Genomic DNA, 13,155 nt, shown 5'->3' on the forward strand with positions numbered 1-13,155 from the left:
GTTATCACTTTAAGAGAAACAATGCGAATTTCCTGAGATTACATGTATATACTGACATAAGCAAAAGTACAGCGCCAGGGGTCCAAAACGCTGTTCCCACCCACGTTCTACCTTCTCCCCACACCTCTTGTCCCAGCCCCCATTTCCTCATAAGGGAATAGACGATGCTTGTGTCTCCTGCAATTTGTGATGATTTGGGAGATACGCATGGGAGGCCAAGGAGCCAATCGGGAGCTGATTACAAGTATGGTAAGCGCTTCCCTTCACGAGCATTTGCTTGCTCCCATCCCGCCGGCTGGCTGAAGCGCAGAGACGCTGGCTACAAGCCCTCCGGTGGGCCACACATTCTGTGCAGACTTGAACAGAGCCCCATTATCCTCACCAGAGACACACGCATGCACACTTAGCACCTGCTACGACTTCTCACCTTGATTTGTCCAAACACCACCACCGATTTCAACAGACTGATAATTCTTTAGTTCACCGACCATTAGTGGGGCTAGGGGAGAGAGGAGTAGGATACACCAAAGATCTCAACTCATCATCACTCCAGATAAACAGAGCACATCCTGTGAGGCTTTGGATGGCAACATATCACCCCACAGCTCAAAACGTCTGCCCCCGAACACACAGAAGCCACGTCCATGCTGTTGTAGCAAGTGCCAACAGAGAACTGTGTAAATGAGATCATGACGGTGGCTCTCCTCTCCTCGAGGACATAGCCTGGCACCAGCAACAAGAAACAATGAGAGCCTGACTCAAATTCCCAACACCCTTCGAGGGTATATAAACATTAAAAGACAAGACGCAGATTCAGTGGCATATCTGTCTGGAGAACAAAGAGCACATTTATCTATCTTAGAGATTAGAACTGGGGATTCTTTGCTCTGCCCCTAAGAGAGTGTAAAAATGATCTAGAGGCATTAAAAAGTAGTTAAGATTTCAACTCCGACTTCCATCATTTTCTCTAGAAAGATAAATTCCTGTAAATCTTTACACTCTTAGGAACTGAAAATCGTATGCAGAATAAGCACATATAAGGCTTGGTATCCACATGTGAAATAAACAATGCTGTAGCTCAAGTTAAATACAAAGTGATGGTAAACAGCTTATAGAGAGCCTTGCCTTTGCAGACTCCCAGTCCAATGCTGCCCTCTAGCACTTCTCGAGAGGAGTAACACTAACAAGTCCACTGGTTTCAGGACTGAAATTTTTAGCACCAATATTTACTATGAAGTTGTTGCCAAGAAGAGGGGACAGGAAAGGGCCTCTACAATTACACACAATAGCCCACCTTAATAGAAAATGTCCTTTCAGAAAGATCCTGTCATTCCAAACATACCATCTAGGGCTGCTCTAGGTCACCTGGAAAGGCCTTGAAGATGCAGAAGATGCCCTTCCCTGAGCTGTTTGTTTGAATATAGTTAACTGGGATCCATTACTTCTTTGGGCAGAGTCAGAGCCATTCTTTGTCACTGGAAAAACTTCCTCCTCTAACTTGACTTTCCCAGGTGCTCGCAAGGAGGTAGGGTGAAGGTTTGTAGCCCCTACTTGATACTTTTCACAACTAATACTCCTTAAATACAGGGTCTAATATCAGTTTAAAGCAAGGTTATACTATAGCCAAATTGTGCAACCAAACTGCCAACCCCAGAACCTAAATTAAATGAAACATTTAAATTGATGTACTAAATATTTCCAGGAAATCGGTAGGACACATGTGCCACGATTTCATGGGACCCCTCTCCAACAAACACCAATGATAACCATTTGAAGTAAAACGCCCAGAAGTCTTCTCATTTCCATTATCACCATTTCAAGAAAACCTGGAAGTTCAAAATTCTTTCCATGCAATTTTCTCACTGCTCTCACATGAAGCCAAATGACCTTACTAGCTCAACAGAGGTTGTTAGCTGATACCCTGAAATACCCTGAAACATGGAGAGCTCTCTGCTGGGAAAGGGGGAAATAGCAATTAGGGTAAACTGAAACAGAAGAATATCTGTCTGTATTATTTCTGGCTACAGACAGGTGTTTCCAATCTCTCATGTTCAGTCTGAAAAGAAACGCATCCAAGACAGTGTGTTTGTGTGTAGGTGGGAAGGAAAGAACATACATTTATTTTCAAACAAAAGTTGCTATTTGTTTATAAGACACCTCTGTTGACTTAAATAAGCACAGCTGGCTCGATACATCATTATACACATGTTATCACACATTCAGAAAGCTTCTGAGAAGATATATTGAGACAGGGTTCTCTTGTGGCTCAACTGGATCTGAGAAAAGAACAGAAGAAATTACACACTTGATTTATGGCTGCTGGTCACCCACAAATGTACGTGCTGGCTGTGTAACTGGGGAGGCAGGACAGCTAGGCTGCTTTCCCCTCTTGGCTAATGTGGTTTGGCTCAATAACTAATCCTTTATCACTCCCAGAGTCTCCTCAATCTGTAGAAAACGTTCACGAATTTCAGAAAAGAGATGAACAGGCCAACTGCAAAGCTCAACCTCAGAACTACCACATCTCCAAGTCAAAGATCAAGCCACGGAAAGGGAAGCATGTCCCATTGTTTTAAATACTGGGCAGCAATACTAATGACCAGCCATCAACTAGCTCTGTGACAAGCTACCATTAACTAGCCACAGGGCAGGCTACTTTTAATCTCTCAAGAAACATACAAAATAAGAGGTTTTGAGCTCATGGAAGCTATAATTTTATCTGAAGATATATCTCTTGTGATTATGTCTATCCTTTGTGGATTAAATGTTCAGTAATAACAATTCTGATGACCGTTACTGAACACCATATTAGAGATCAGACCCAGAAAAACAGATCCAGACTGTTGTGATTTGGAATAAAATTGCCCAAGGAAGGTTCAAGTCCAACTGGGCTCTTCCTGATCTACTTCCACCCTACTCCCCTACCCGAAGATACAGCAACCCAGTGGCAAAGAAACAAAGACCAGACAATGTGGTCCCTCTGCCAAATGACAGCAACAGATGTGAACCCTAAAACCTGAAGAATCAATAAAAAAGGATTTTCTTACTTCAAATATTCTCTTCAGAATTCTGAGTAATGGTGCAACCTGAAAAAGTAAAAGACAAATTATCTAAATAACTTTGAAATGATTACTCAGAGTACTGTCAATGAAAATGATGTTAGGAAGATTTTGGGGGGAAAATTGTAATCATAATCATTCTCACGGGGCAGCTAGGTTAAGACTTCTCAACCTGACATCCTGAAGGATCCTAAGGCTAATTCCTCAGATTTCAGTAAAAGCATTAAGCTTACTGCAAAGCATCAAATGGACTGTATGAAATACCTGCTCAGCCATACCCAGCAGACGTGTCAGTCCAAGCCACTTGCTAGAAATAGTCTCACTAGATAGCAATGCTCTCGAGAAAACGCTAATGGCCTCTGGTGCTTAAACTTAGAGGAAAGAGGATTCAATTATAATAAAACCAAAGCTTTGGGAGAGAATTTCTAGGTGCAGTAGGAACCTGCATTCTTTTTATAAAACCTGAACTGAAAGAATCACTCCAAAAATTACTGGGACTGAGAATGATGGGATATACCAATTTCCCAGTATATCCCATTTTCCTTTCAAAGTAGAACTTGAGACCATATTACTGTTTGCTATATCCTCTCTTCACAATTATCTCCTCAAACCCAATTTATAATCCTCCTTTTCTTCACACCTGATTTCAGTATTTTGAAAGCAGGCCTTCTCTGATACAAATATAAACACAGGGTCCTATGTAGCATTCACCACCAACACAAGGGAGCAAGGACAAGTGCTCTGAGTGAAGTCACAGGCTCCCAGCTCCTCAGCTTCCCGGGAAGAGCCGCCTTGTCACCTCTATCTTCTAGCAACCGTGCAACCAGGGTTGTTTGTTCCTGTTTTATAGCTAAACATGCTGAGTGCAGAAAAGAAATGGACAGAGCATAACTTTTAGACATCTCTGTGGCTGACACCCTTATTTACAGCCTACAGCTGGCAGGGAAGCAGGGAAAGCAGCACCTCTTTCCGAAAACAAATAAAACAAACAAAAAATCACTTAAATCTAGTGGAGTAAATAATGAATTGTCAAATCAGCAAAAGTTAATCTAAACAGAAACCACCAACATAGTAGCAGTACTTTTAAAGGGGCTACTCTTCCTCAAACTGACATTCTCAAAACACAGCTTACCACTCCCAAATAAATTTTTTTTTAAAGATTTTAATCATTTATTTGACAGACAGTGATCACAAGTAGACAGAGAAGCAGGCAGAGAGAGAGAGAAAGGGAAGCAGGCTCCCTGCTGAGCAGAAAGCCTGATGCAGGGCTCGATCCCAGGACCCTGGGATTATGACCAGAGCCCAAAGCAGAGGTTTTAACCCACTGAGCCTCCAGATGCCCCCACCCAAATAAATACATTTTTTTAAAAAATTAATAAATCTCCAGGTGAACTTTTCTGCTAGCCACATTTTATGGTAAAAAAAATGCATTTCAGGGGCACCTTGTTGGCTCAGTGGGTTAAGCTTCTCCCTTCGGCTCAGGTCATGATCTCAGAGTCCTGGGATCGAGTCCCAAATCGGGGTCCCTTCTCCCTCTCCCATTCCCCCTGCTTGTGTTCCCTCTCCGTCTCTTTGTCTGTCAAATAAATAAATAAAAACTTTTAATAAATAAATAAACACAATTTGTTAGATAATTAAGACAGTCCACTTAAACATGCTATAATTAATAATTTATCTGATTATTAATTAAATAATTAAAGTAGCTGATCAACAAGCTATAGAATTAATAAACTACATGTGAACACAGAACTGGGAATGTAACAGCAGTATCTCTTTATATTTTCAGAAGGTGACAGGTATTTCTGATGTTTAAACATAAATAATACGCACCTATAGAGCAGGGCCTTGCCCTTTTCATTCCCCAAGGCAAAATACCCACTTCTGGGAGAAAAATCCATGGTATGAACAAGAGAAACAGTCTTCTTTTTAATGACTGGGAAGTTTGAAAATACTGTACAGGAGGGAAGGTGAACCTGTAGGAAATAACACAAAGCTTTAAATCACAACAACTGTGAACTCATCTTTCTTAAATTTTAGGCTTCATCTATATTTCTGCTGGAACAAAAAGTTCATTTTCATTGCAGTACACACAATGTACAATTATCTCAAAGAACCAAAGTGTCCTGAAATTAAAATTGGCTTTTCCATGTGCTACTGACTGAGAGGGAAAGGAGGGAAGAGAAGAAAGGATCTCCTTGATCCTTCTAATCTAGCATCTAGCATGATGTCCTACGAGACTCTGGTGTTTGCTGAGTGAATTAAAAAAAAGAACACACTCAAGTAAAAAGTCAACAGCAGTACCCATTAATGTTCTAACTTAACAACCACAATGAATACTACTAAAATTTGGTCACAGGACACAGATACTTTAATTATGAAGAGTCTGATTTTATATAACGGAGGCCCAGGAAAGGCCTACCCTACTATTCCAATAGCATATGATTTCCTTTCTACAATTTTCCTTTCCAACCTCTGTTATGTATTCTTTGCCTTTTCCAATCTCTTCTGAAGGACAAACTCATGAGAATACCTGGGTCATCGAGTGCAACTGTGTTCTGATTTAAACAGAGCCAAAAGCTGACTTCTGGGCCACGCCTAGACAAGAGGAGGCACAGTCTCTTTCTCCAAGAGAGTCTACTTCTGGGGAAAAGGAGCCCAAGCCCCAGCCCAAGGCCGACACAAGCCTTCATCCAATTTGTGGATAAACCAAACCCAGGCATGAAACAGTCACCTGAAGGAGACTGGAAGGTCAACAACTCTAGCTTTCAAATACCCTCCACATCTTCTAAAATACACAGCCCCTGGGGCACGTGGGTGGCTCAGTGGGTTAAGTCTCTGCCTTGGGCTCAGGTCATGATCCCAGGGTCCTAGGATCAAGCCCAACATCAGGCTCTCTGCTCAGTGGGGAGCCTGCTTCCTCCTCGCTCTCTGCCTGCATCTCTGCCTTCTTGTGATCTCTGTCTGTCAAATAAATAAATAAAATCTTAAAAACAAAACAAAACAAAACAGCCCCTTCGTGTTCCGGCACGCGCAGACAGCTATCACCCAGCTGTTCACCCTGGTGGTCTGTCACCCGCCACACTTTCAGATGAAGCTTTAAGACATTCAACCAAGGTGATTTTCACAGACCAGCCCTGGGTAAAACCCAGTGATATACACACCTAGTAAACAGGTTTTGATTACTCATTAGGCCCTCTTCCTTCTGGGAAGAGACCTACTGAGCCTTTCATCAAGAAAGAACAGCGTACAGTGAATCTCCAAGTCATCTCGATTATTCTCGACTTTTCCAGAAAGCAGGTTCTTCCTGCACCACATGGCATCAAGACAGAGCAATCAGTACTAACGAGAACTGTCTAGACCCATTAAAGCCACAGAGTTGGCAGTACCTGGACTTGATCTTCACATTTTTTTTTTTTAAGATTTTACTTATTTATTTGACAGACAGAGATCACAAGTAGGCAGAGAGGCAGGCAGAGAGAAAGGAGAGGGGGAAGCAGGCTCCCTGCTGAGCAGAGAGCCCGATGCAGGGCTCAATCCCCGGACCCGGAGATCCTGACCTGAGCAGAGGCAGAGGCTTAACCCACTGAGCCACTCAGGCACCCTTAGGGCTTGATCCCAGGACCCTGAGATCATGACCTGAGCAGAGGGAGAGGCACCCTTGATCTTCACTTTTAAACTTCTTAAAAACCACTCTCTATAAAGGTTCCTTGAAAAATTCATTAAAAAAAAAGAAGTAGTACTTAATAAAGCAGAGTAGTTATTTTAGGAAAGAAGCCACAATATAAATATTGCAGAATTTATTTACACTTAGTTTGGCAATGTGGAAATTATATGAATTTGGTTAAGTGGTTGGCTTCTCAATTGTGTTTTGCTTAGACTAGCGGAAATCTGCATCCTCCAAGCATGTGCCAACTTTGAACAGGTGATCTGAGGCCTCATGGGAACAGACAATCACGAAATCACCATTTCCTACAAGTGCCAACAAGAGGACTGTCCTATGTCCAACTTTTGCTTCCTCCCTATATGTCACCTGGTACTTGTACACTATGCCCCAGATATCTGCTCCTTAACTTTGCTGACGTGACTTTGAAGTCTCCGAAGCCGCTTTTCTGACTCTTCCAAAACAAAACAAACCAGAACCACCTTTCCACTTGAACGACTTCCTAAAGATAATTATATTAAACCACGCCCTTTATTTTCTAAACTAAATTAGAAAAAACAGTCTCCTAATTTGGATTCATGTAACTTCATACTTGGGTCAATCTGCTTATTACAACTAGGGAGCTCAATGTGAGGCAAAAATTGGGGCAAAAAACACATCCATTTTTTAAAGCCCATTTTTACCAGAAGGTCACGGTGTTATTTTTGTAGCCAAATGAACAGAAGAGAGTATCAGAAATACTGTGGTAAATACACACACTTAATAAAGTATGTGATATAAATGGTGTCTCCTCACAACCCACACAACCATACACGGCAGCCCCAGCTTCACACAACAGGCCAGTGTGCTCCTTCTGATGGAGGAGAAACCCCACCTCATCAACAACTTATTTTTAGATTTTACCTCCTCTAGATTTGAGTTATCAAGAGCAAAAACATGTTTACAGTGGTCTCCCAAGAGACCCAGCTGTATCTATTTCTGAAGTTCCCCAGTGGAGTCTCCCCCTGAATCAGCACTTCTTCCCTCAGACAAACTCTCACCTGCTGAGAGGAAATTCTCTTTATGGCCCTTGTATTAAAAGCTATTATTGAACTGTTAATTTAAAAAAAACCCACGGGCTCCTCAATGGCTCAGTCGATTAAAAGGCCAACTCCTAATTTCAGGTCAGGTCATGATACCAGGGTTGTGGGATCGAGTCTCTCCCTCCCTCTGCCCGTACCCCCTACCCCTGCCCTGTGCTTGTGCACGCTCTCTAAAATAAATAAATCTTTAAAAGAAAGGGGAAAAAAACATAAAAACCTAACTTCTTTACCTCAGAAAGTTCGCTTTCCCTCCAACACCATATCTGTCATTACATTTAAGGGCCCAGGTATCAAAATTCAACAAGTAAAAAGCTCACTTATCCTTATTTAATGGATAAGAAGCTCCACAACTTCCTACTACATCAAAGACTGTAGATGCAGTGACAATTTAACTTCTGTGTCTCTTACCGGTGCAACGGCTCGGATTTACATTCACTGCTTTGTGCTGGGATAACAGAGCTGTTTGGATCATTCCGAGAGACTGCATTTAATGACACTAAGGCTGTTTCACTGAGGCATTCTGAGGCTGCCATGCCTGGCTTCTTTCCATTAGATATTATGGTTGACTACCATTTAAAAAATGGGATTTGGCTGTTACTAATGAATTCCTTGTGTGATTTTGCCACAGTAAAAAAACCATAAATGCTGCCGTGATCACTGAAGCAAACGAGGCAGAACTAACTACTAGGCGTCTCGCAAAATGTATTATGTCAACAGGAGGTGGATCCCATGGTTTTCTAAAACAATTTACTACCATTAAAATGATAAAAGGTTAATGTGTGCTAGTCCACTACTCCCATTAGAGGAACGGGGATTTTAAAACCAACTTGAATTAGAACCTTCTCATTCATCAAAGGACTCATTCAGCACAAAGGCAATGAAACACAGTACTGTACTTTCCACTCTTTCCAACAGAATCCTTCTTCCCTCCAAGAAAAGCTTATGGAGAATGCCAACAGATACCACAGACAACAGCGAAGCTGCTCGGTGTGCTACAGATAGGACTTCACCTCCTCCTCTGTGCTACCTGACATCAGAAGTTCTGCACACCTTCTAGGGAGCACAGGAATTCAGCTGGAAAACCACGGATGTCCCAGGAAGAATGGAGAACCTAGAAGCACATGCCCTTTACTGGCTGTTGACTCTGGGTGAGTTAATCCTCGGAGGACTGTTACTTGGTGCACAATTTTTTTGAAGACCTCTTTGTAAATCTTTGTGATCTATACACTATTACCCGAAGCTAATAAAGTATGCAAGACCCTCTGGCAAGTGAACGAGATAAAGGTAAGAGCGTCTGTAGGGTGCTTACAGTCTGGCGGCATACGCGTAATACCGCTACAGGCAGTACCACCATTCAGAGCTCTGGGTCATGCGGGTACCTGGTGTCTGCGGCAAAGAACAGTTCAATAACGAAGAAACCGGTTCTGCCTACAGCATAGGAAGCTTCAGAGATGCAGGGACATGTCAGCTGGGCTCTGAGGTTGAACAGAAAGGAGTTCAGACAGACCTGAGGCTGCTATCCTCAGAAAGGCCTACCTGCAAGGGTGGCCTTTCAATCACGTTTGGCAACTTAACTGGGAAACAGTTCTCTGCACTGATATGACACTTTCCCTAATGGCTAAAGATGGCTCACCAGGCCTGAAGGATTTGTACAATGTGGTTTCTGCTGAACACCTGCCTTTACTTCAGGGAGCCCAGAATTTTGGTGCATGTGAGGCAGAGGGTAGCTCCATGATCAATTGCCAATAAAGACCTTGAGCACAGCCCCTAATGAGGGACTGCCTGACAGAACACACGCCACCCACGTGGTCACAACTTGCTGGAGGAATGAGACATGGCCTTTGTGACTCCACTAGGAGGGGTCCTTTGGAAGCCGGTGACTGGTCTCCTCCAGTCACCCTGTACCCTGTACCTTTGCCCCCTGTACCTTCCCTTGGCTGATTCTACTGCGCATCCTTTCCCTGGAGTAACTCTCAGCCATGAACGAGACCATACACTAAATCCTGTTGAGTCCTAGGAAATCAACAAACCTGGGGGAGGTCTTGGGGACTGCTGGCAGGGAGGCAAACGCACAAGTACGAGCTAGTCGTTTAAAGTGTAATCTGCTTACACAATCTGCTTTCAAGCTCAATTTATGTTCAAAAGCTAAGAACTGCCTCCCCTCCTCCATTATGACGGCAGGCCTTAAAAAAGGCAGGGATTAGGAAAGAAAATTGTAGAAAAATAAAGTGCTTGCCGTAAAAAAATTCCTTAAGGCAAATTTGGGGGCTGCAGTGCATCACCACTTCTACAACCACACCCCCAAAAGCCCCAATACTTGTAATTTCTACATCAAAAGAAGCTACTCTTTTTAAAATAATCCAACACTCTACTCTCCTACTATCTTTCCATGTTTTCAACTTAGTTCTAAGATTCTGGGGGGAGGAAGGAAGCTACTATATATCCTTCAGTACATTTCAATTTTTTTTTTTTTTTTAATTAGGTCCACATCCAGTGTGGAGCCAAAGGATTATAAATGATTTTTTTTTTTTTTAAAAAGACAAAGATATATTACCAATCTGACCGCTTCTTTCATTTCTTCTGAAGCAATTGCCAAGATTTCTGTAGTAGGATTGAAGCTCAGAGAAGTAACACCTGTAACCAAGTTCATTATAGCTTTTATCGGCTTTGGATTTGTTTCTTGGAGACAAGAATCTTGATTGTATATGTTTACCACTCCACAATTAGAACTGCAAAAAGAAAAGGGAATATAACAAATTAAAAAAAAAGAAAATGGCTTTAGCAACCTAAATGAATAGACTGAACCCCACACACTGATACCTGTAGCAATCACAGCATATTGTGTTACAAAGGGACCAGGGCTGTAGGGTTTATCCCAAGGCAAAAAGCCAGACACATTCTACCAGTTCTACCGCAATCTTGCTAAACTCTTGTTAACTCCGATGGCTTTTCAACTGTGAGCTAGAGAATCCAAGAAAGCCTAGATTCTCCATTATTTATTTTTTCAATAAATATTTACTGAATGTCAACTTTATGCCAGGCACTAGATGCAAAGGTGAACAAGACTGAGACCAAAACTGCCACTCCCACAGTGTTTATGGCCAACCAAACATTTGAAAATGAGAATGAGAGCTGCCCTTTCCCTAATTGAGTTCCTCTTTTCTCTTTTTATTCTGTATTTGTGAGAACTGCCAAAATGGTGTCCAGCAGCATCTGTAACAGGTATCTAAGTTCCGCTCTCCTGGGAATATCCACAGTCAAGAATTACGGAAGCAACCATGCACTCGGTTTACTGAAATGTTTACAGCAACGAATTACATCCTGTGCTCATAAAAAGTAAATCCTGATGACCTGCCCATTAACAGAATCATTCACAGACAGAAACTTTCAGTAAATGTTCAGACAACCTCCTGTTATGGGCACCATTTATAAGGAACAGGGACCAGGTACTTGTAAACTTCATTAGCAAATGCAACACAAACCTGAAAGATGCAAGAGCTAAAGCCTCAAAGTCACATGGGTGACACACGGACCTTCCACTAAATGTGCTCTCACTCCCACTCAAACATCCTCATTTATTCTCTCGGTACATACCGCCTGCCTACAATGAGCTAGACACACTGCATTAACGAGACCAACTCAGGTCACACACAGAGTTCTACACCTGAATGACAGCCAACCACACAAATGAGATGTGAGTGCTTCGGAGTCCTCCAACTACTTCAGACACATTTTCTCATTTGATTCTCAGAACCCTTTAAGAAGAGGTAACCATAAGCACTTGGGAGACACAACAAATATTCTTGGTTTATTTAATTTTGTTATGGACTGAATATCTGTGCCCCACTAAAATTCCTATGATGAAATTTAAGCCCTCCCGCCCTTATTAGGAGGTGGGGCCTCCGGGAGGAGGCCTCTCCTCTGGGAGGAGATTAAGGTCAAGACGGTGGAGCCCTTATAAAAGTGACCCCAGAGACTCTCTCCCTCTTTCCACGTGAGGACACAAGAAGGCGATGGTCTGTAACATGGGAGAGGGTCTCCACGGAACCCAGTTGTGCTGGTACCCTGACCTCAGTCTCCAGAAGGAAGAGAAGTAAATTTCTGTTGTTTATCATTACAGCAATCTGAAAGGACTAAGACAAATTTCCTCTTTTCCTTATTTGTATTTGTGACTTGGATCAAAATATCTACTGATTGTATTTATACCAAATCTCTTTTCTTGCTAAACACTGATTTATGGCTAAATCCATCTTAATTAAGGACAAAAAGTTATAATCCATATGGCTATCTTCTAAACATCAATTTTTTTTTTTAAAGATTTTATTTATTTCTTTGAAAGAGAGTGAGAGAGAGAGGACAAGCAGGGTGATGGGCAGAGGGAGAAGCAGGCTTCCAGCTGAGCAGGGAGCCCAACATGGGGCTCAATCGCAGACCCTGGGATCATGACCTGAGCCAAAGGCAGACGCTTAATAGCCACCCAGATGCCCCTTATATCGAATCTTACCATCATGAATATGAGAGGCTCCTTAAATGCCTACCCATTCTTATTTGACTATTGATTAAATTTATGGAAGAAAAATGGCATAAGTTCATCACTTTGATATATGGAAACTTATTCTATTAGTAATATTTCTGCTAACAAAATATAATTGATTCTTGGGCACCTGGGTGGCAGTTAGTCAAGCATCCAACTCTTGGTTTGGGCTCAGGTCATGATCTCAGGGTTGTGAGATCCAGTCCCACATCGGGCCCAGTGCTCAGGGCGGAGTCGGCTTGAGTTTCTCTCCCCTTCCCTCTCCCTCTGCCCTCCCCACCACCCCTGCTCACTCTCTCTAAAATAAATTTTAAAATCTTTATTAAAAAATGGATATAACTGATTCTAATATGTCATTGAGAATAATCAGTATTTATTGAATGTATTAATAGTTACTTATTAATATATATTATATATTTATGTATATATATAATGTAATATACATTACATTAATACAATCAGTATTTACTGAATGAGAACTGTATATCCAACACTATGTAATACAGGAATACAAAATATCAGAAAGAATTATCCCAGAAAAAAATATACCTCCATGAAATAGCCAGAAAAACAAGAGAATAGAATACAGCACACTAAGGTCTGTCTGGGACCTATAACATCAAAGAGAGGGAAATCAGTATGAGGTGAAGCTGAACCAAATGAAACTTTGTGGACATCACAGGACTCGAGATGTGGAAGGCAGACACTAAATCAAAAAACAAACCAGGGACAGCGCCTGGGTGGCTCAGTTGGTTAAGCAACTGCCTTCAGCTCAGGTCATGATCCCCAGGGTCCTGGGATTGAGCCCCACATCGGGCT

The 13,155-nt window shown here is 42.0% G+C and overlaps 1 protein-coding gene across 7 annotated transcripts in view; it reads right to left on the reverse strand.

Moving 5' to 3' along the window:
• Positions 1-2,085: 2,085 nt before the first annotated feature.
• The window catches only part of UTP18 (UTP18 small subunit processome component), a gene marked incomplete at its 5' end in the record, with an annotated part of 41,091 nt that continues 30,021 nt past the window's right edge, over positions 2,086-13,155 (reverse strand). For 6 of the 7 annotated variants that reach the window (XM_082704618.1, XM_082704620.1, XM_082704619.1 and 3 more), the window contains 4 exons: positions 2,086-2,276; positions 3,048-3,086; positions 4,890-5,032; positions 10,357-10,531. In XM_082704618.1, coding sequence (XP_082560744.1) covers positions 3,062-3,086; positions 4,890-5,032; positions 10,357-10,531 — 343 coding nt within the window. In that variant the 3' untranslated portion in view covers positions 2,086-2,276; positions 3,048-3,061. The remainder of the gene's footprint in view (positions 2,277-3,047; positions 3,087-4,889; positions 5,033-10,356; positions 10,532-13,155) is intronic. The other variant, XM_082704621.1, reaches the window with a different exon arrangement.

This window comes from Mustela nivalis, assembly GCF_964662115.1.
Source record: "Mustela nivalis genome assembly, chromosome: 17".
NCBI classification, from domain to species: domain Eukaryota; kingdom Metazoa; phylum Chordata; class Mammalia; order Carnivora; family Mustelidae; genus Mustela; species Mustela nivalis.